General features: G+C 45.7%; 1 protein-coding gene across 6 annotated transcripts; it reads left to right on the top strand.

Moving 5' to 3' along the window:
* The first annotated feature begins 1,831 nt into the window (after positions 1 to 1,831).
* Positions 1,832 to 23,008, top strand: Stx16 (syntaxin 16). Of its 6 annotated transcripts, none has more exons than XM_038329761.1 (9): positions 1,832 to 2,111; positions 9,598 to 9,609; positions 15,228 to 15,335; positions 16,208 to 16,348; positions 17,154 to 17,319; positions 18,171 to 18,262; positions 18,653 to 18,796; positions 19,750 to 19,830; positions 21,554 to 23,008. In XM_038329761.1, the coding sequence occupies exons 1-9, from the start codon at positions 1,980 to 1,982 to the stop codon at positions 21,656 to 21,658; spliced, it is 981 nt and encodes a 326-aa protein (XP_038185689.1). In that variant the 5' UTR covers positions 1,832 to 1,979; the 3' UTR covers positions 21,659 to 23,008. The 6 variants fall into 6 exon arrangements, with proteins under 6 accessions (XP_038185689.1, XP_038185690.1, XP_038185692.1 ...); XM_038329764.1 differs by having other exon boundaries at positions 1,833 to 2,060; XM_038329762.1 differs by lacking the exon at positions 9,598 to 9,609.
* The last annotated feature ends 610 nt before the right edge of the window (positions 23,009 to 23,618 follow it).

Genomic DNA, 23,618 nt, shown 5'->3' with positions numbered 1-23,618 from the left:
CGCCGGCGCCCCGATTCTTCTTCCATGCTTTCATTGTGCTATGTACCTCAAAGATACTTTTCACGGGAATGCTTAGTTGCACACGAAAGTACAAACACGCCCCCTTTAAGAGGAAAGGCACCCGGGCACCCGCGTCTGACCCTGCAGGGCTCCGACGCTTGGCCTCGCTGGAGCGCCTGCTTGGTCGGCCTCGGAGAGACGTAGGCGACCCTGAGTGTGGCCAAAGTGTCCCCAGAGTAAACCCCAAAGCTGTGGTCAAGACTGTGGGCGATGCATTCCAAGCATCCGCGCTGCAGAGATGGGTCTGTCACTTGGGCTTGCCGTGGCCTCGGCCTTGAGGGCCGCTGTGCTCTAGGGAAGCTGGCAATTGCAGCCCTGAATGGGGGGATGAGGGGGCTCGGCGAGTGCCCCCAAGCCAAGCCACAGTAGCAGTGAATCGGATGCATGGTTCTGGAGACTGGGAAGCCACCCAAAGGCCCAGCTCGGTGGAAGGCAGGCATAGCCACAACACCAAGTTCTTTTGAGGGGAGTGGGACTGAGGGGGTCTCCAAGTTAGCAGAGAACTTTCCCACCTGACAAGCACAACACTGTAGTGGGGATCCAACGACCCCCTGACTGCCCGCAGCAAAGCCTGCAAAGCCTGGAGCTCGAGCTTTTTTTTTTTTTTTTTTTTTCCCCCAGTTCCTTTTTATCGCCTGGTTGTTTTTCAGATTTTTATTTTTTATTTTTTTCAGCTTAAAAAAAAAAAAAAGGGCAAAACCATCTCAGCAGCGCCAGCCGCCTGCAGTGGAGCGTGCCCGGCCTGCAGAGGCAGTCGTCTCCCACTTTTTTCCTCCGCCCCCGCTCAGGACTAGGCTCCACGAGAGCCACGTTCTCTCACTTTGGCAGTTCTAGTATAAGTTCACAACTGCCTGGACCCCAGCGGTGGTTTTCGGTTCCAGAGCCAAGTTTTTGAAGCTAGTTTTTTTGGGCCAGGACGCCCAGCCCAAAGCCTGAACACACTTAAGGAAAGGGAAACAGGGCACCCCGGGAACTACCCCAGAGAGGGCGGAGCGCTCCCACCCCTGGGGCAGGGCAACAAGGGAGTTCCCTCTCCGGAACGTTGCAAACAAAGCCCATGAATAGCGCAGGGGGGCACCCGCGAGAGACGGACAGGAAGAGGCTGGGGGACCGTCAGAGCCGGGACCACTGCACGGAAACGGCGTTGGGGGCAGGGCTGCAGCCTTATCCCGGGATGGAGGGTGCCGGCGAAGGAGTGAGAGGCCGGGGGGTGCAGACCGTGAGGTCCTAGTGGAGGCCTGCAGCCTGCTGGCAGTGGAGGACCAGGCCACCCGAGAAAGAAAGGGGTCAGGTCACTCTGAGCCCTAGAAGGCTCAGTCGAAGAGGAGGGAGCTGCAGACACTCCCTTGTTCTGGGCTCAGGCCCTTTTTGTGTTTGGAGCAGGCCTTTTGTGAGGAGAGTTACCCAAATCTCCGTGTTAGAGCCACATGCCAAACACCCCAACGCTAAGTTAGGGTTAGGAGGCCAAAACCTTTTGGGGGCGGTCCTAGGAAATGAGTGGGTAGGGGTCTTTCCCATTCCTTCTCCTGATTGGAGGGTTAGACGCTTGTAGATCCACGCCTGGATTGGGGAGGGGTCTGCAGGACGTTAGATTTCGACGCTAGGATTGGGGGGATTCTAGTGCTTAGAGATCTGAGCCAAGCCTTTGGTAGGGGGAGCCAGACAATTGGAAAGCCTAGGTGATTATTTGGGGAGGGGTCTTTGCGCTTTGGCGGAGCGCAAAATTGCGCCGTTTTTTTTTTTTTGTTTTTTTGTTTTTGTTGTTGTTTTTTTTTTTTTTTTAGCCTAAGGCCTTGAAAAGAGAGGATTCTGTGCAAGGGTGGACCAGCTAGACCAGACTAAGAAAGAAAGTGAAAAAAAAAAAATCAAGATTCTAAGGGGGTGGGGGACCCTGAAAGGGGGTTCACAAAGGGTGAGATATGGCCACCAGGCGTTTAACCGACGCTTTCTTGTTGTTGCGGAATAATTCCATCCAAAACCGGCAGCTGTTAGCCGAGCAAGTGAGTAGTCACACCACCTCCAGCCCTCTGCATTCACGTAGCATTGCTGCGGTGAGTCTCCTGGCGGCCTCTCCAGACACACAGTGTGTGCACTGCGGCTCTGCCTGTCTGTCTGTCTCTGTCTGTCTCTCTGTCTAAAAAGAAAAAAAGAAAAAAGAAAGAAAAAGAACAAGACGACGGTGATTAGGATAATTAAGTGGAAGGGGTTCCTTGGCCAGGGGTCATGGGGCACCTACAACCCCCAATGGGCACTACAGTATCAAGCCCTCTCTGCCTTACCCTTCTCTCTTCCGTGGTCCTCCTAGTCTGCCTCCCACAGCTACCTCGTTGTCCCAGCACGACAGGCAGCTTCAATTTACATCTGTTTTAGCCACGAGGACTTGGAATCTAGGCCTTTCTCCAACCTTCTTTTTGTTTTGTTTTGTTTGGAGTGCTCCCCTTCCCCGCCCTCTTGCAATGGCTTCACTTTGGTTCTTTGGGTCAGGTGGTTGGTTAGCTGACTCAAATCCTTGCAGAGAGAACTCTCCCCCACCCCCACCCAGGAAGGAGTTTTGTGTGGGGTGTGTGGGGGGGGTGGGAAGGGGTGTGCGTGTGTTTGTGTGTGTGCTCATTTTCTTTTCCCACCATTTTTCTTCAAATGGCCCCATTCCTCGGTGTAGCCCGTGCACCCAAGAGTAATTGCTTTGCTGTTTTTCCTGGGGCTCATGTTGGTGAGACTGCAGGGTGCTATGCGCTTCGTTTTCCATTTCCCACACAGGAAATTAAGCTTTCCCCTCCATTCGAACTTTTTTTTTAAAAAAACAAAAAAAAAAAAAAACAAAAAAAAAACATGATGTGGATGTGAAAATTAACCCCCCAAAAAGGTACCTAGCTTTTGATTTTATTGACCGGAACTTCACTTGGTCTAGCAGTAGTGGGGTTTTTGTTGTTGTTGTTGTTCTTTTTCAAAGCAATGTTCCAGAAAGATTGCTGTGTTTGGTTTGTTTTTGATGGAAGGTTTGACCTCCCGAGCCTCGGTCTACTGCCCTCTCAGATAGGGGCAGGTCTGAATGGTTCAACCTGACGGATACTGTTGGCTTTGTAATACCTTTAATTGAAAAGGGAAGGTTTGAATGGAAGCAGCCTTAGAACATAGGGGCATGAACAGTCTCCCCAAGACCTTAGGAGACTGTATTTGAAATACAGTTTGGGAAACCCTGCACCTTCGTACCTTTCCTACCTTTTAGATGCTGCATCGCCTTTTTATCTTTTCTTTTATCATTTATCGAAGTGCTAATGAAAAATTAAGCTCTGTGTCATGATTGTCAGTGTGTTGCCAAGACAGTTGTCCCTTTTTTTAAGTCACCGTAGAAATTATGTTTGGCCATATTATTCACAGAAAAGGGATTTGAAGCTGTGTGAGCAGTTTTAAGGATTAAGGTTTCAGATGTAAACTTTGGTCACAAGGCATAGACAGCTAGCTCCGAGTGTATGGGGGCTTTTGTTTGCATTTATATTTGAAGGGTTTTTACATTTATAAGCTGAAAGAAATAATATTATATAGAAATAAGTAGGAAAAAATCTTAGCATGTTCATTCTAACACAGCTTTTGAAAAAGAATCTTCACAAATTAAACTGAGAAATAGTGAGTGGAGCCGGGATGAATACCACTGGTGGGTCTTCTCAGTTATGGTAAATAAGAGTCGTCTGTTCTTCATGACTTAATTTTATGCTACCTCATGGGGAAGGGGGAGGAAAAAAACAACCCAGAGCTAAACCCATACTAATGCTTATAGGGTCTCAATTTTAATTGATGAAGAAGATATTGTTTGGTTTTTTTAAATTTAATTCTGTACGTTCAAAGCATCCTATGTTGAAGAAGATATTGTTTGATTTTTTAAATTTAATTCTGTATGTTCAAAGCATCCTGAACCTTTGGGTAGCATGATAAAAAAAATTAACCATGAATTCAAAGAGTTTAAAAACACGATGCCTCCGACAGGCAGCTTTTTAAACTACGTTGCTGAGTCCAGCTGCTTTTTAAATGTTTTTCTAAGCGAGACTATTTGAATATGTATCTGTTTGCCTATCTAAATATTTGGGGAGTAAAATAATTTAAAATGCTTAGCTGTAGTATATGGTTTGGAAAAGCAGATGATGTCAAGAATTATACAGATCCATTTAGCAAATTCGGACAGCATTTTGAAAATGATTTATGAATGCAACTAAAATTCATGTTGAAGTTAAGAATGTTAAAAATATTTTCATATGTCATGCTATTGAAAATACTGAATGCTTTTATTAGCTGGTGCTTCTGGCATTTTCCTGAGATGGCTACCAGGAGTCAAGCCCGTGGAAATACCTGCGCGATCAGTTCGGACTGCTCAAAAAAAAAAAAAAAAAAAAAAAAAAAAACCGAAACAAAACAAAACAGATTTTTGCAGTCCAACAAAAATAGTTTGCCTAAGTTAGAATTTAAAAGACAAAACCACATATTCACAGCTCTTTATTTTAATTGTGTTCATTAAGAAAGCAAATGCATGCTATAAATATCTGTGTTTAGAATGAAATGTTATATTTTCAGTTTGTTTATAAATTTTTTTCACAGATTATTGCTGCACATAAAATAATCAAGAATGTCAAGATATTAACAGTAGAAATTGTAATTTTTTATAACTTCTGGAAATCAAGAAAGCATTATTGAAGAAAAAGATATGCTTAAGACAAATTTTAGAAACTCCTGCATCGTTCATACAGTGCTTTTGGCTCAGAAAAATTTGAAAACCACATTTTCACTTGCAATTTCAAAACTATTTGGTAAATCAAAACTTTATCAGTCAGCATTGAATATGGACAAGATATTAGATGATATTAAATTATCCAAATAATTATAATTAAATTTGCTAATTTTATTAGATATATATGAAAATATTTAATATTGAAATGGAACTTATTTTATATATTCTGTTCTCAAAAACAGAAGAAGCAGAAGAGCAAAACATTTTTAATTGTTGAATCCAGTGATGCTGATGCATGCCAAGACATTTTAAACATTTTTAATTGTTGAATCTAGTGACGCTGAGGCATGCCAGGACATTTTACTGCTTTGCATTTTTCTCAATATAGTTTCCAGCTTGGAGAAATTATAAATAAGAACTTTGAAAGTATGTATTTGTCTTAATCAAATGAGACAAAAGAGACAATTTGTAAATGCATATTTAAACTTATATAATTAAAAGGGAAGTAGCCAAACCTGAGAATTTGATTTTAAAAAATCATTACCTGGAATTTTAAGTTTCTAATTAGAAGGGAAAACTGTAGACATTGATTTTAGTGTTTGTTGTCTCATATGTAATTAAAATTAAATATCTAAAATGAAAGATTTTATTTATTTACTTATTTAAAAAATTAATATTGAGCTTTCACATCCTTATTGAGGACAAAACTACAGAAATGGATTACAAAGTAGTATGTGGATATGCATATCTTATATACCTCAAAATAAACCACGGTGGAAGCCTTAACATTTAAAAACAGTAAGCCCATACTTTTAAATAGTGGTTTGAAGAGAAAACGACAGATTTGTTGGTGATGGTTGCAGCAGGAGGCTGTGTATGCATAGAGATTGACGGCTAGGTACGGGAAAATGTGTGCCGAGTAAGGAGGGGTTTAAGGAGGACTTGCAAGCAGCAAAATAACCCAACAAACCCCCCAAGGACCAGACTGGAGGTAAAGGCCTTTGAAGCACAATATCCCTTTTTGTGGAACCCTCATGTTTTCTTGTTTCTGTGATGGATACGGCATTCTGGCAGCTGTCATCTTTTACTTCTGAATTGTCTTTTCCTTTATCAATGCCAGCAATTTGTCTCCCACTCTAGGGTCTGTCCCGTTTGTGGCTTAGGACACTGATTCTTCCTGTATGTGGACCCCACCATTGCCGTATTCCCTGGAGGGTTTTTTTTTTTTTTTTTTTTTTTTTTTTTTTTAGACTCAGCTGTCCCGGGTCAGACGCATAGTTTAAGTTTCTTCGCTGTGAATGAGGACTGATTTTTCTGTATTCTTTTTAAAGCTCAGCACAACAACTATACGAAATTCTACTCATTTATATTTTTATGTTCATATTAGTAAGGTTAATTTTGTTAAAAACAGAATGGGGTTTGTTTTTTGTGTCCAAGCCAAAGGCACTTGTTGGTACTTTTCAGGAGCTGGGTCCTGCCTTAGGTCTGGAACATCCGTCACAGTGCCCCTCGGCAGCGTATGATAAAGGCAGAGTGATGGATGGAAGTCTGGGAATTCAGTCTGAGCCCTGCTCTGCTGTGGATGTAATCTTTTTGGACATCTTTAGTCTCCTTGCTAAATTGAGGATTTTGAGTGAGGTGATCTCCGGTGGCCCCATCAATTCAGCAGTGTTTCTGCCGTTCTGTTTTAATATTTGTTTCTCCTGACCAAAGCACACAACCTTACCTTTAAATTGAAAAGGAGAAATCTATAGTCTACAACAGTGCTGGCTGTCAGCTCAAGGCTACGGAGGAAAAACAGAGTAGCCCAATACTGTACAAAAGTAACTTTTTGACATCTTCTCTGCCAAGCCCAGGGTTGAAGTCAGTGCCTTGTACAGGCAATTGCGAGCAGCTGGCTTCAGGAACCTGTGAGGATTTATAAAGTTAAATAATTAAAAAAATAAAATCTGGGAATGACTGAAAGGGGGAAGCTGAATTGGTTAAGGTGCCGTGTTGCTCTTGTTTTCTCGGCTCTTGAGATGAATCTGAACCAGGGTGGGATTGCTTGGCTAGTGTTGACCACCTGATCTATACTCTGCTGTAAAAGCATGCACGATCTATAAATGGAAGCCAACGTTAATTGCTCCTAGATTAGTTTGAAACTAGCCCATTATTTTTTAATAAAATGTGTGCTTTGTGGGGGGAGAGAACCTAAGGATTAACTGTGGTTTTAGGAACCTGAGGTCCTTACTCACTCTTGACTGTGATATTAGTGAAGATTTATGTGTGCTTACTGTGTGTCTGGCAAGGCTGAGCCTTTTCCATGTGTGACCTGTGCTGTCCTGGATGAAGTTGGTGCTCATGGTTCAGATGATGGGTAGAGGAGTTAGGAACTGACCCCGTCACCCATCTCGCGAATGTGGGATTGTGGGCCACAGTGGCCCTGGCTGCTTCCCCAGTGGGTGTGGAAGGACTTACTTGTTTAATTACATGTTTTTTTTTCTCTTGCTAGCCTGGTTTTTTACTTCTTTTTGCAGCCCTCCACGGTCAGTTTTAGCTTGCTCATCGTAGGGCCTCAGTCTGCTGGAAAATCATGTCTTTGTCTGTAGGCTCCAAGTATGAAATCATTGTATATTTCTCTTTAGATATATTTGCTTTTCTGCATGTGAAGGTTCCATTTGAGCTGGGAGACTGACTTGCGAACGAGGGTGCTTTCTGGATGAAAGTGAAGCAAACTTTTATTTTTGCAGCAACAGGAAGAAAGTAAACACGAATATAGCACAGACCTGTGCTTGCAGCTCACTTGGCTCAGCTTGTCCAGACCCCTGAACAAACACGGATGGGCTTCCACTTCTCAGTTCTCTGTAGAAAGTTCTTTAGACTATAAATTCCAAATGCTACTTGGAAGTTTTCAATGTTTGCTTGATTGCTTGCCGTGGGCAGGTCACAAGCCTTGGTTTAGATGATGCAAAGGTTTTAGAAGGTGGTGATAGACTTTATTATGGTCTTTCCTGATCGGGATTCTTATGTTTTAACTCAGGTCTAAATGACTAAATTTCCTGGCAATTTTGTGACAGGAGTTTTGAAAACCGTCTGTTTTTTAAAAAGTAGAATGAGGGTGGTCTTTGAAAAGGTGGTGTTCTGAGTTCAGTCCTGATGTGCAAACATTCCAGGAACGATTAATAGCAACAGCGAGGCTGGATGGTGGGGTGGGGAAGGGTTGGTGCACCTGAGCTGTCCCCATCCTCGTCTGCAGCAAACGCTGTGGCTGGGATATTTTAAAGCATAGTTCTGAGTGTTTTTAAGTGTTGCCTTTAATCCTAGAATCTCATGATTGTAATTTCACCTCTTAGCGCCTAGTAATTGTAGGAGTGAATAGAAGAGGTTGTGTGTGGCCAGCTAATAACCCAGCGGCACGGGCTCCGGTGCAAGGTGGCTTAGACTGTGGCTCATGGTGCCGCTTCCTCTATGAAGGCCTGGGAGGACTCAAAGGGGTCTAGGCTCAAGCCCCACTGCAGAAGATGTCATGCATATGGGATATTGATAAAAGATATCCGTGCTGTTTTTATGGATCTGCTTTGCTTTTTTAAAAAATACATTTTTTTCTTTTTAAAGCAAAATGAGATGAGGTATTTCCATGGCATGTTCTCCTTGAGCCTCTACCATAGCAACCTGTGTGTGTAATACATCTTTGCACCAGCAAAGTGCAAGAGTGCAGAGGCTCTCAGCTCCAAGATGCTCTCACGGATTTCTGTGCAGAGGGATTGCATGATTACTTCGTGTGTGGATTTTGTTGTTGTTGTTGTTTTGATTATTTTTTGTTTTTGGTTTTTTGTTTTTTTGCTAGCATTATGTGATAGTATTTTGGTATCAATAATCAAGCTTTATTTGTACTACTAATTTTAAATAAGAAAATTTGTTATTATTTTACTACTAAGCATAAAAAATCAACACAGTTGATTATTGAAATTCACCACTAATTATTTCCATGATCAATACTGTAGGGAAAAAGAACCTTGTTGTTTAGATTACCTGTCATTAGTAACTGTCTCTTAGAAGATAGCGTTTCATATTGGTCTAAACAAGAAGCTTTAATTTTCAACTGAAATTTAACCCTTGAGAGCCCATTGCCTCCTCCCCACACTGGTGAAGCTGGGTCTTTTTCCTGTCTGCTTTGTCTCCTTAGTTTACAGTGCCCTGTAGCCATCCACATAGCTGTGCCCAATCACAGCACATGCAGGAGTGTTTCTTTCTCTGTCCGTTTGTGTCTCCATCACTGGGGATAAAGCCGTGGCCATGGGGTTTGATTTGTACAGTCCATGGGTAGATTGGCTGCACTGTGATTTGAATGCAGCCATTGGTAAACAATTTTGTGGGTTGTTTATATTTTAATTACATTGCATTTGCTGAGCTGATTGTCATGTTAAACTATGCATTTATATGACACGGTAACATTATATTTTAGCATTTATTTTATCTTTCTAAGGAAATTTAGAGGTGATATTGCAAGTGATAATTGATCTTTTTGAAAAAAGATCACCACTGTATTTTAGTAAAACAAAGCAAGTGTGTTTTGCTTGTTTACAATGTGTTTTAATTTTCACAACTATTTATAGATTACTACCTCCTTTACCAAAAGAACTGCAGTAACTAAAAACACAGGTTGGTGTAGCTGTTCCTAAGCGGGAAGACTCCAGGGCAGCCTTTGAAGTGTTGGGTTGTGTAGTCACTTGGTTGGGTTGGTACTGTCTTCTCATCTGACGGCCTTGTGTGTCTGTCTGCCCATGCCTTTCTGCTTTTCCTGCCCGGACGGCCCGACGGCAACACCACAACTACAGGAGCTGGATGAGGTACTGTGCTTTGGGTGTTTTTGGATGTTGGGTGATTTTAGTTTATAAAATACTGTTTTCCTGCAGTTTTTGGTCACATACATGACACTAGCCATGGCATACATGTAGAGTTGATTTGAATTACTGTATGGAATGTATTGATTTCATACTTCACCTGTGTTCACACCCTGTGAAGTGGTGACTGAGAAGGATGCTTAGGAACCATGTCTACTGTTGGGGAAAGTTCTCAGTTTGGAAGCAGCCACAGGGGAGAGTTGCTTGACTGGGAAACAAGCTTCCTGCTTATAGGTGATGACCTGGGCTTCTGATTTCTAAGATACAGGGGAGACAGTGGTTGAGGTGGAGCAAAGGGGGCAGGCCATCTGACAGAAGCTTCAAGTAGGTGGGGAGGGAGCCGTGAGTGCTGCTGCCATCTGGCTGGTCTCTCATGCTCCTGATGAAGTAAGGAGTGCTGTGTGTTTCAGCTGCTGCTGCAGGGACCACATCTGCCCTTCCTGACAGCACTTGCTTGACCTCTCCGTTTCTTGTTAGCATCTCTCCTGGAAAGCCAGGAGAGTATGCATCCATATCATTTGGTTTCAGTAGCCCTGCTAACTAACAGGGCCAGGAGACGGGATGGACACTCCTGCTGACCACATTAATGGCCCTTTCTGTCTCAGTGATGAAGGAGCTGTGAGGGCTTTTCTGAAGGCAGGTTGACTTGTTTGAATATGTAAGTTTCTACAGAAAGGCAACTCAGGAGTCAGGATCACTTTTATAAACCTGCAGGTGCCAGCATCTGGGTTATGCTCTAGCCTTATATGGGAAGAGCCTAAACTCATGGTCGGCGATGCCAACATACTGCACCACTTAAGCATCCTTCCTTGGGAGCCAGCTAAGCAAAGGTGGAACTCATTAGTCCTCATGCCTTCATGAGGATCCCACCTGTGAGGACTAGGGGAATAAGCTTCCTGACCTTTGGTCAGCTAGCAAGGACACAGGGTACAATGGTGATAGACTCCTGTTTCTTTCTTTTTTTTTCTTAAGAAGAATAATCCATATTTGTATGTTAGGAAAAGGTCAATGGGACTCCATTAGCAAGATGTACCTCCTTGCTGAGCGGGTTGCAGCTGAGGAAGGGTATGGTTGTGGGAGGGCTGGTAAGAGGCTCTAACACCTCAGGCCAGCCTTCATGAGAAGGTTGCTCTAGCCCCTCCAGTAGGGCAGCTTCTAGAGATTAGCCACGTGTGTGAGGAGCTTGCAGACCCTCATGTGTTTCTTTGGGGGTTTTGACCAGCATGTAGCCTAAGCTGGTTTCCAGGTACTGGGGTCACAGCTGTGTGTCACCACATCTGATCCCTATTTGTATTTCTTGTGCTTAGCATCTGTGTGCAGGACCCTGGCGGAAGTGCGGTGCACTGAGTGGCCTTGTACTTGTACTCTTGGCTCTGCACGCTTCACTTCCCTCCCTTCCCCAGCACCATTATGTTTTTCATGAAGTGTAGCTTCCAGAATTATGCACAACATACTTTATTTACCTCATCCATTCATTCCACCCATTTACTGTTGACTCATTCAGCTAATTATAATTGTGTGTTCATTACTGTGAAGTGCCAGGTGCTGAGCGAGGAGCTAGAGATGGAGCTGGGGAAGGTGTCCAGAGGCTCACTTTACTGAGGGAGAGCAGGCTTTAAGGTAGTGTCTTCTGGGAGTGGTAAACATCTGCCACTTGGGTGTCCTGGCATGAAGCCATGGATCTGAGAGCCCCTGTCCTCTCTACAGGTATCCCTGCAAACATACATGTTAACCACTCTCCTCCTTAGACTAAGGACCCTGGAGACACTGCTTCCTTTCTGCTCAGGAAATAAGCAGTAGAGTTTTGGCCAAGAAGGAGGCCATTCTCTATCCACAGTGTTGTCCAGTACAGTCTCCATCCATTCCCTCCTCTGTCTTCTGTGCCAGGTCTTTGCATTTTCTGCCTTGGATAGATAATCTTCCAGAAAATAGGAGCTATTAAAAATTATAAGGTATGAATGTCAGGATCCCAAACTACCTAGGCCTACTAGCTAGCCCTTGTGATTTTTAGCAGGAAGGGTTTCAACATCCACTGAAGGTAGGCAAGGATTGCTCTTGGGTTGCAGAAGTCAAGTCTGCAAGCATGCTTGGTGCTGTGGTGGTAGGCAGGAGCTGCTGCTTCTCTTTGTATCTTAGCTTGTGTATGCTGAGTAATATCAGTGAGTTAGCAAGACTATCAAGACAATGCATGAGATTCCCAGGAAGGAGAGTCAGTGAGTTAGCAAGACTGTCAAGACAGTGCATGAGATTCCCAAGGTTTGTGTTCTCTGTTCTGGCTGCTCAGAAAGTGTTTTCAGTAATTTCATAATGAGAAGAAAGCATTATTTTTTAATCTCAGAATAAGATAATTTGGTTGTGACTTCAAGATTCTTCTGTCTACTTGCTTGTTTACTCCTCTTCGAGCCTGGCGATTTCTTAGACCATGTTGTCTGTGCTTGTGCTTGACCTTCAAGATACACAGATCCATTGCAAGAGTTGCCAGGCTGCGGTTTGTAGCGTCCCTCTGGACTCTTGAATGTTGAATGCTCATGAAGTCGGCTGCTGGGGGAGCTGTGCTTGTTCTAATTGCACTTGTTCTGCTGTACTGTTCCTTGATCTCACTGTGCTAGTATACACATGTGACAGGGTGTTGTAAGCGTGGAAGGCTGTGACTTGGAGCAGCAGGATTTCTAGGACAGGGTGCACATGCGTCTCTTGCCTAGGTCAGGAACTTGTCTGCAGTGGAGGCCGGCGGTGGACGGCCGCAAGCACTGCCCGGTGCAGGCGCCGGGCGCTGAGGTGGGACCAGGTCCTCTGTGGTTCCTGGAGGACAACCCCAGTCAAAGACAGAACTCTTAAATTCTTAGTCCTCGAATGTGTAGCTTATAAAGGTTTGTTTTTTTAACCTATTTAAAAATATATAGAAAGGGCTCCAAAGCTACAGAGAAATCCTGTCTCAAAAAAAAAAGAAAGATTTTTATTTTTTTTAACTTCAGAAATACAAGTTTATTTAATAAAAGCCCTGCTCATGTTGGGTTTTGGGAGTAGAGAGAGGTGAAATTGGCCAGGATAGATGTGGAGAGGCATGGCTATTGAGGTCTGCGGGAAGGACAGCAGCCTTGAGACCACCGTGTGTCAGCACAGCACCCAGCACGTTGGTAAGGGGAGGGGTGTCTGGGAAGCTGAATTGGAGCTTATTTATTTTGCCCGTAAGATACATTTTCATGTTCCTGTTTGTTCCCATTTCACATGGTTGACGTTATCTTCGATTGTTTTCCTTCACAGAACACATGTTCTTTTTCAGCAGTACACACTGATATGCATTACAGACCTGTACCGATAGGAGACATGGAATGTTTCTTCTCTGTAGGACAAGGTTTCTGCCACGATGAGCTATGGCCACAGACTATCAGGGACAGATAATTGGCCACATGCAAGCCCGAATCCTGGTATAGCTGCTGTGCAGACTGGCGCCCATCCCTTCTGAGGTCTCCCAGTTGTCAGCTTCCCTAGGACCCACAAGAGAGTGTTCTGACTTCAGTCTTGATGTACATTGGATGGGGACACTTGATGAAAGAGCTGCTTAAAGCAGTGCGGTCTGCCTCAGCTGGATGTGCATATGTGGTCTGTGCCTTATTTCAAATGATGCTAGTGAGAGTCCGGGTGAATTTAAAGATGCCGTCTCTCTGCATCTTCCAATTTAACATGCATTTGTAAACAGTGAAAACAGCGTAGCCTGTTTTGTTCACAAGTTGATACTGTCTGTGTTATGACACACACGGGAACAATGCAGACTGGACATGAACTCTATGGCTCAGTAGTAGGTGCTGTGGCAATTTGAAGTTGTGCTTTGTGTGGTGTTCTGGAATTGAGCTCAGGGTCCACCCCTTGTGGAATGAAGCTGTCAGGATCTGCTACACACACACACACACACACACACACACACACACACACACACCAGGCCAATCAAGGATGTTCTTGGTGGCTGTGGAGTGGAAATGTTTCCACGGTGGTTAGCAAGACTTGCCTGGTCCGACTGGTACTTGAGTGCTGGAGCCCCTCTGGTCCCTGTGTAGATGCCACAAGAAGAGCCCAAGCCCTGGCCCTCCTTTGCTGTCTTAAGTGTAGCAGCCCTTTGTCCTGGCTGGTTTGCTTAGTCAACTGCAGTTGTACTGCATGGGTTGCTAAGAGTGAGCTTGTGGGGCCGGGTGGGGATTCTGGAACCAGCTGGCCAGGTTTTAGTTTGCCACAGTAGCATGGTGCCTTAAGGCAGGCTGCTTAACTTCTGAGTTTCACTTCTGTGTTTTATGATTGAAATAATGGTCCTCGGCTCACCTAGTTTTTGTGAGGATTAAAATAATAAATACAAAGACTTCTATTAGTGAAGGCTTAAGGTGGCTGAGGACCACCACCAGGGCCTGCGGTCAGCAGCACATGTTTGAAGGGCACACCATTAGCTCAGGCACACATGGAACTTGGGCCTGCTGTGGTGACGTGGACAGTGGTCAAAACCCCCAGGCCGTGGGTCCATTTCTGTCGTCATGTCCCTTGTTGGATGCTGGGGCAGGTGGAGGCCAGGCTACTGGAAGTGTGTGCAGTGCTGAAGATGACAGTTGGAGTCAGTGTGAGCTGGTACTTGGGGATCATAGGCTTATTCCTTGGAGAGATTTTAAGGGTCTCTCTCTGTGTGTGTATTAGTTTTCCCTTCATTTTTAGGAATTGTTAGGTAAGCAAATATGCTTGAAAAACAAACACACGTGGTTGCGAGGAAGGAAGGTGGTGGGTGTTGCTCACCCAGTGCGCCGCAGTGTGCCCAGAAAGCTCGCAGAGTGTTGTCCCGGACAGCGCCTCTTGGCCACTGTCCTTTGGTTATCATTTGGGTCTTTTGAATTAGTATTTAAAAATTCTGTGCTTTGCAGGACCTCTAGATCCTTTCAGATCCATTCATTGCCCCAGGCAAAATAAATAACTAACCAGGCCAGCCTGTGATTTCCCTCCCACTTGCTGGAATTTCAAATTTAAAAAACAAAGCCTATCTGTCATTTCAAAGTAAGGTAAGCACTGCCAGTGGACTGGCAGCTAAAGCAAAGCAACGGCTGGTGTGCCGACGGTGCTGCTGAGACTGGAGGATGGCTGTGGTCAGCACATAGTCTAGTCAACCCTTTGAGCAGCTCTTGGACACATGTTAGCGTGTGGCTTGTGCTCTTGTGACTGAGGTCACAGGCCTGCCTGATTTCAGCAGCAGACCCGTTGCTGTCTCACCCAGCACTCTCCCGCTCGCTCCTGCTGCCCTGGCTTTAGAGCTTGTTCCAAGAGCTCTTTCCTTATGGAGCTGGGTTTCTGATGCTTTCATTACATTTCTGTAGCCAAATCAAGTCAAAGGCGTGTCCACAAGAATGTCCAAAGAAGTTAAGAACTGGTGCAAGAAAAGATAGGAGTGGAGTTGAGACCCTAGTGTGACAGAGGCAAGCTTGTAACACAGGCACGTCATTTCCCCAGCCTTTCCACACCCTCTCAGGGACAGTAGGGGGATCCATGTCCTAACTGACCTCTGACCGTCTCTCAATGTCCGTCATTCTTTGTAGCTGGCTGATGACCGCATGGCACTGGTGTCAGGCATCAGCCTAGATCCAGAAGCAGCGATTGGTGTGACAAAGCGGTCACCTCCCAAATGGGTGGATGGAGTAGATGAAGTAAGTGAAAGAATAGCTCTGAGTGTTTTATTTGCTTGCTTGCTTGTTTGTTAAGTCTGGGTAGTCACGTGGCTTCAGGTGTGCACCGTATAGGTCATTTTGGCTCCAGTTATAGTTGTGTCCTCAGACATGCTCACATGTTGAATTTATTCATTGATATACCACACAATAGAGTAAGAGTGTGTGTGTCTGTCTGTCTAGATGGTATGGGCTTAACATTAGCAGCAGCTACTTGAATTATAGAAAGAAATAAAAAACCATGGAATAAGGAAATTGTCTGCTAGTTTGTTTTAGATGTATTTATCCATTTATTTATTTATTTATTTATTTATTTACTAACCTTGGTTTTTAGAGGCAGGGTTTCTCTGTATAGCCCTGGCTGTCCTAGAACTTACCCTGTAGACCATGTTGGCCCTGAACCCAGAGATTTACTTGCTTCTCCCTCCTGAGTACTGGGATTAAAGGCATGCAACACCGCCCCATATGGCTTATTTTATTTTATGGGTGATAGTGTTTTGCCTGCATGTATATCTGTACCAGGTGTGCACCTGTGGAGATAATAGAAGGACATTGGAGCCCCTGGCACTGCAGTTGCACAGATAACTGTAAACCAGCATTTCGGTGCTGGGAACTGAACCCAGTCTTCTACCATAACAGCAAGTGCCCTTAACCACTGAGCTTCTCCCCAGTTTTTTTTTCTTTTTTCTTTTCTTTCTTTCTTTTTTTTTCTTTTGTAACTTGAATTTAAAAACTTATTTGTGTGTCAGTAAGCCGCCAAATTCAGCTGAACTCAGAGTCTGGTGCAGTTCATCATCTTGAATGCAGGCTATTTGCTAGGCATGAGCGGGATTCTTGTGACTTCGCTTGTTTAGGTACAGTATGATGTTGGCCGCATAAAACAGAAGATGAAGGAGTTAGCCAGCCTTCATGACAAGCATCTGAACAGGCCCACCCTGGATGACAGCAGCGAGGAAGAGCATGCCATTGAGATAACCACCCAAGAGATCACACAGGTGAGGGCACAGGCCAGCCTTGGAATGGCCACCTCCAGCGCCACAGAACCCCTATTCTAAACCCAGCAGGTGATGTCCTAGGGTTTTATATTCCTGCCGGAAGCCCTCATAGGAACTATGAGTTGCCAGCATGTGTGTGGTTTTCTTGGAGGTCTGGGCACTATTTTTTGGTTTTGGTAGATCCCACTGTGTTTGAGAATGTAAAAACTCGATGCAGCATAGTAATGCATTTGATCATTTGATGTTAGAGTGTGTAATTGCTGTCTCACACCAGGACTTGCAATTTTATGCTGAAGCACAGTTCTGTAAGAAGACATCCTGCGGATTTTATTGGAAACACTGTTTAACTTTCAGGTGGTGTGACTCTGTGTTTAATTCGCCATCTCACTCTGAGAGTAGACATCCAAATGTCTGCAGCCTGCTCTGAAGCCAAGTCACCAGGATGATTTCTCCCTCAGTCTCTGACTCTGTTCTCCCATCTGTAAAGTTGGCATAGAAACCACACCGGTCCATGCCTTGTGCTCCTCCTGTAGGAAGTCAAGGAATGGTCAGGCATACAGTGAGTGACAGGGCATGGAGCGAGCAGATTGGGGCACACCATAGACATCGTACAAACAGTCTACAGTGCGTGTTCATGAAACCTCTAGCCAGCCCTACACACACACACACACACACACACACACACACACACACACCCCTACCTGCCTTACCCAACCCTTCATATCAGTCTGTAGAGCAAAGTGCCTCCTGGCAGAGGCCTTGGCTAGGAGAGGCTTCTTGATGTAAACCAGAGCTATTCTCTCAGCTCTTCCATAGGTGCCAGCGTGCTGTGCAGGCCCTGCCCAGCCAGGCGAGAAGGGCTTGCTCTGAGCAGGAGGAGCGGCTACTGCGGAACGTGGTGGCCTCCCTGGCACAGGCCCTGCAGGAGCTGTCCACCAGCTTCCGGCATGCACAGTCCGGCTACCTGAAACGTGAGTGCTGCCGGCCCTGGTTGAGGGACTCTTGAGTAAGAAACATTGTGTTTTCTGTCCTCCTTTGGGGCTGTTTCTCTATCCAGCTCTTGCCTGTCATTGTTAACAGCTAGTTAGGTACACTGACAGCTTTGCAAGCAGAGGAAGCTGCTTTCCTGGGAGACCCTTGCTGAGGAGGAAAGGCCTGGCTCCTGGTGCAGTGCTATATACAGTTCGTGCCCAGCCAGCTGGCCCTGGCTGTCTGCAGACTTGGAACTCCACAGCGTATTTAGGGAAGAACACTTGTTGCCATGTGATGGTGAGCTTTGGAGTTCTGAGGACACACGTGTAAGAGCCAGTTCCTCTACACAGGGACATCTACATAGCCCTTGGAGCTTGAAAGTAGGGTGTAAACACCCTGTTGCTGGGTTTTTCTGTATTGTCATTGTAATGGGTAAAACCCCGCTTACTCCAGTGACCCTGCCCCTCCACAACCTACATATCTGTTTTAATTTTGACCCCCTCCCCCCCAGAATCTGACCAGAGCGCTTACTAAAGATCTTCCAGGTGAGAATATTGGCTTTGTGTTAATGTGTTATAAGATCAGTTAGAATAACTATTTCTGTTTTGCTTAGAGAGTCTCAGATGGTTGTATACTGTCTGTCTTGGCATCCAGTGAGTCGGGCATTTAGAGAGTGGCTGCCCAAGTACCCCAAACACTTGCATGCTGTTGCAGTGCTTTAACACAAGGCCCCCCTGGAGGTGGGCTTCTTCAGACCTGTTTGGGGGCCTCCCCTTGCTGCTGGCTTTTACTCTTTAATGGTGGAGCAGTAGTCATATGCATCCAAGTAAAGTGGGCTCCTGTCTGGTAGGCATGAAGAACCGAGAGGAGCGATCACAGCATTTCTTCGACACATCAGTGCCACTCATGGATGATGGAGACGATGCTGCCCTGTATGGTCAGGTCTGTGATGAAACCCGCATCTGCCCCTTCTTTTCCTAAGTTCCTTGCTCCTGTGCAGTCTGGGGGTAGGGAGTGCTTCTGTCTTGTGTCTTCCACAAGCAAGAATAGCCACACGTGTCTTCCTCCCAGCTATCACAGGGAGGCCTAGAGTGTGCTTCCCAGAACCCGAGACACACAAACTCATCTCGGGCCCCATGTGGCTACACATGTGGCTCCTTTCTACACTTCTGCTTCAGCTACTGTAGTACACACTGTGCTGTTTGTCCTCAAGGAAGTAACTTACCTGTTGCCAAATGCTTTATAAAAACATTTTCAGAATTTATTTTCCATAAATGTTTTCTGAGCTGGCTTGCCACAGCTTTCCTAGCAGGGAGACTCTCGTTTGGACAGGGTTTCACGGATGAGCAGCTGGTCCTGGTAGAGCAGAACACACTGATGGTGGAGGAGAGGGAGCGGGAGATCCGTCAGATCGTGCAGTCCATTTCCGACCTCAGTGAGATCTTCAGGGACTTGGGAGCCATGATTGTGGAGCAGGTGTGTCCTGTGTGTGTCTTGCCCTTCCTTCCCTGCAGTCCTTTCACCCTGCACTCCAGTTGGGAAAACATTTAAACATGTGTTCCTCACACTGCATGTGTTTGGGGGACTGTGGGCTTTTGTCATTCCCTGTGAAAATGCCATTTTTTTTAATCTAGAAGAAAAAAGGAATAGAAATTCTAATGTTTTTCTGCTTTGCTCCAAAGATATTCATGTGCATGCATCCTTTGGAGGGTCGGTGGACTCTGACCAAGCCTGGCCTAGTTCTGCCATTGTACAAGATTCCCTCTGACAGTGCAGATTGTTGTGTAATGGCTGTTGGAACCACCAGCTTTTAAGTAGAATTAAATCGTTGTTCATTGTTACAATCTGATTAGGGCATTTTATTATCTTGCCAGCAGGGATTTGTTTGGGTCCTGGTCCCCTGAAACCAACTACAGAGTAGAGCATTTGAGGCCCTATCAGAGCTGGCTGGTTAACTGCTGTGTTTCCCTGTGAATTGCCGTCTTTTTTCCATGCTTCCTCTCAGAACCAAGAGACTGTTTAATAGCCTGTCCTTGGGATCCAAGCTGTCATTTTCGATGGTGATGGGAGCAGCCTAGCCATGGGGGAGAACCTAGCTAGTAGTCTCCGTCCGCCAGGCCCCAGTATTTGAGCAGCAAGAGTGGAAACCCATGGCCCTTTTGCTTCCCAGAGCTCATTTCTATGAAACAGGTCTCTAAGCCCTAGTACATCTGAAGGTGGCATTTCTATAGGAGCTACATCAAAACCAGAAATCCATGTGGTTCTTGCTGCAGCTGACACAGCACTCTCTGCAGAGTGCCTGGCACTGCTCAGGGGTCTGACTGTGCTCAGGAGTGAGTCCTGAGGTCTGTGACACATGCATGTCTCAGGGCTTGAAGTTTAGTCTCCCTAGCCGTAATTGACCGTCTCTACTGTCTCTTATTACTCAGGGTACAGTCCTTGACAGAATTGACTATAATGTTGAACAGTCCTGTGTCAAGACTGAAGATGGCTTGAAACAGCTTCACAAGGTACTAAAGTTCCCTGTGCTGGGTCTTTAGGAACTGTTATCAAATCCTGGGGATTCCTAGGAGGATCTCTTCTGTCACACATTCTCAGCCCAACACACAAAGGGGTAGAAATGGGAGCTGCTGTCATGCTGCAGCTTGGTTGTCAGGCAGGCCTCATCAAGAGGCCAGTCAAGCAGGGGTCCTCCTGTGGGCCTGGAGTCTTCCTTCCTGCTCTCCATCTTCCCAAGTTTTGTTAGAGAAGTCAGTTGATTGGCCTCTCTTGGTGTGGGATGAGAAGCCATCTGCTTGTTGCTGGTAACTTATAGGTTGTTGGGGTTCACCTCTGACAACTTACTGGTGAAAGACTCTCAACAAGGAAAGCAATCTAATTATCCCTTCCTGTGTCACCTCCAAGGAAGTATGTAGACATAGGGTGGGCTGTCAAGGGAGCTCTATCATGGGCTTTGCATGTTTGCTGAATTGGGTGAAAATCATTTTAAAAATCCTACAGTCAGTTATGAGAAATGGACTCATGAACACCAAGGTCATGTGTGCGGTTGGGCACCTGCCTCCTGTGAGGGGAATGCAGCCAGCTCTCCTAACAGATCACTTGTCCCTGATACCCACTGGTGCCTCTGGCCATGTGATGAGCATTGCCCCAAGTCATGTTCTTCTGAAAGTGGAAAGCACCCTGTCTCATCATGGTTCCAGGTTGCAGGGTCTGACCAGAAGCCCTGTGCTGCTCCTCCCAGGCTAGGGACAGGTGTTGCTTAGTAGGTGTTTAGAGTAATGGAGACACCAGCCTTGTCTCACAAGCGGGAGCTCCTGAGCTTCTCACTCCATAGTGGGTTTGAGGTGCTGCTAAGTTACCTGTCAACCCTGGAGTTTCCTGGGCTTTGTGTTGTGATGCAGACCCAGGGGGAGGGGCATCTTCTCCATGGGAGACTGGGTCTGACAGAAGCTATGACTTTTCTTTTGGTCTGGAGTATTGTTGTTTTCCCAGTGTGTGGTCTGCATTGGCTCCTTGGTTCTTGGGGTTGTTCTAAGGAATGGGCCTCTCCTCAGCCCACACTGTAGGGAGGGAGCTGAGACTTGGGAGTTGCTCCCATTGGCCAGTTCTCAAGGTAGTCTTCTGTCCTGTTTCTAGATGAGGAGGAACTTCTCTGGGTGAGTGGTAGATTCCCTAAGGATGCTAAGCTACAGTTTCAGCAGTCTCTGAGCATGCTCTCCTTCTGTGGGGATCTGTGTCAGTCATCAGCCACGTGAAGGACACTGGTGTTTCTGTACGACCACACATTGATGGGGGGAGAAGGATGCCGGCGGGGGGGGGGAGCAGTGACTTTGGGCACTGCATAGAGGGGGAGGTTGCAGATGGGGCTTTGGGAGCTCTTCCGTGCTGGTTAAGGATGGGATTGGTCCTCCGGTGTCTCTTAAACCAACAGAAATGGGCACATTCACCTTTTCTTCCTCAGACAATGAGGTATTCTCTTTCCAAATTCAGAGGAAGTGGAGACAGGGCCTCTTGGGGCTACTGATTTCATGCTTCCTGGTCACCCTTTCATCCTGGGAGTGGGGACCTTCCTGAGAAGCCAGAGTAGGAATAAGCAGGCTGAGCTGAGCTTGGTTTTCTTGGCTTCCGTCCTCACAGCAGATCTGAATGTTCACACTGAGGGAGGGCCACCCTGCAGGGCCCTGGCTGGTGTGAAGTCTATGGGGAAATAATGCCTTCCCTCCTCTTTTGTAGGCAGAGCAGTACCAAAAGAAGAACCGGAAGATGCTTGTGATCTTGATCCTGGTTGTCATCATCGTAGTCCTCATCGTGGTCCTCATCGGCGTAAAGTCTCGCTAGTGGCGCCAAGTTCTAGAGCGTGCTACTGCATGGGTTCCTTGGGTAGGAGGGCTTGGCTGGCACCGCTTCACTGTACTGCCTACAGAGCGCAGCCCACTGGCCCAGCAGCAGGCAGAGGCCTTCCTGTGGATGCCCTCTCTCGGTGGACTGGAGGGCAGGCATGGCTGTGGGTTTCTATCTCTGCCCAGAGTTTAAGGACCTGAGGCTGTTGATGAGGAGACAGGCACTGTGGCCGGCTGTGATCTAAACACTTACTAGAAAGTGAGGGAATGCAGGTCTGCAGGCCTTGCTGAGGCACCAGTGTGGTGTGCATGTGCTCTCTGCTAGCGCTCGTCTGAGCAGCATGTTCAATCATTTTTCGGAAATTTTTTTTAGCCATCTGGTTTTTAAGAAGTTTGGTACCAAAAATTTATGAGTAGAGGCAAACTGCCTCTTCATCTTCCCAGCTGAAAACAAACCAAGACGTCCTTCAAGAATTTATAATCCGTTCCCCATTAACTTAATTTAGCTTTTCCATCACTGTTAACGATCAGAGTAACAAAGTGTGAAAAATAAGAAACCATCATTGATGTTAATTAACACATTTAGACGGGCCAGTTAAACCAGCTTCATGTGTTTAAATCAATTGTAAATAGCGCATTCCTCATTCAGAATTTTGCACTGCATTTTCTGCTGTAAACCAAGAGGGGTTACTAAGCAAAACCTCCTGAATCAGAGAGTTGGTCATTTGAACTGACCTCACATTACAAGAAAACTTGACAGTATCATGAACTAGACTGAGCCAGGGTGTCCCCAGCCATTCTTCCTCAGTCCATTGCTTACGTTCTAGCTACGTAATCACCTGTCCAAGCCTGACTCCACGTAATGAACTGTAAATTTACACAGAGGCCATTTTAAATGGGTCACCCCATTTAGGATTAGTGGATCTCGAATTATTAACCGAACATCACTCCATTTCAAAGTAAAATATTCTACCCATGATTTGATTTATCGACTCTTCCATTGCCACTTAACAATGCCCAGAAAGCAGGTATATTCCTGAAGACAGTGTGAGCCTTGACTAGGAAAGCCCTCAGTGTGTGCTTGCTGTGTGTGTGTGTGTGTGTGTGTGTGTCTGTGCCCACGGGTGTACCACATGCATATGAGATCACTAAGGTTCTGTTTACTTCTGTTTATCTACCGGTTAACTCTGGTGCTTGGGTGCTTGGCAGGACTGGAGTGATGTGGGCAGTGTTGGAGTCTGAAGATGAGGGTGTGTGTCTGACTTGCCGTCTTCATTGATGCTGCTATACTTTTAGTGGTCTTTGTGTCATTTTCGATAGCTTTTAAAATTGTCTCTGCTTCTCTTAAGTTATTTAAGAATGTGGTCCTTTTGAGTGTGTCACATTTTCATTTGTATGTAGACAAATGTGTGTGTATATATAGATTCTCTGAAGGGGTGGTTCAGAACTCCAGCTCATGCAGAGCTACGCTGAGCTCAGCCTCCCTGCTCAGGCTGTGGGACCCTGAGGTCCAAAGGTTTACCAGACCCATTGACGACATTAGTAGGGAGGGTTGGAAGGGGAGTTAGCACCTACACCATCACTGTAGAATCGGGAAAGGGGGTCCTATAGGCTTCTTTTCCTCATTTCTGAGGTCAGACAGACTGCTCCTGGACGGGCTGGTTGAATAGGGGACCTGCTGTAAGCAGTCTGCGGAGGCCATGCTGAGGGACTGTGAAGCCTTGAGGAAAAGTGACCTTTTAGAAAAGGATCACCATTTATTTATATTTATTTTCCTAAGTAGGTTTTTTTTTTTTTTTATTTTTTTTTGGTGGGGGAGTTAGTTTTCCCCCAACCCTTGTGGGTAACCTAACAGGTCTGGTTAGAAATTGTCCTAAGGACCTGTGGGAAGAGGAACTGTCCCCTTGTGCTTGAAGACAGTATGGTTCTGATCTGGGCCCAGCCACCCTGATGGCCAT

This window comes from Arvicola amphibius, chromosome 5, assembly GCF_903992535.2.
Source record: "Arvicola amphibius chromosome 5, mArvAmp1.2, whole genome shotgun sequence".
NCBI classification, from domain to species: Eukaryota; Metazoa; Chordata; class Mammalia; order Rodentia; family Cricetidae; genus Arvicola; species Arvicola amphibius.
This window is presented reverse-complemented; position numbering and strand designations above follow the sequence as displayed.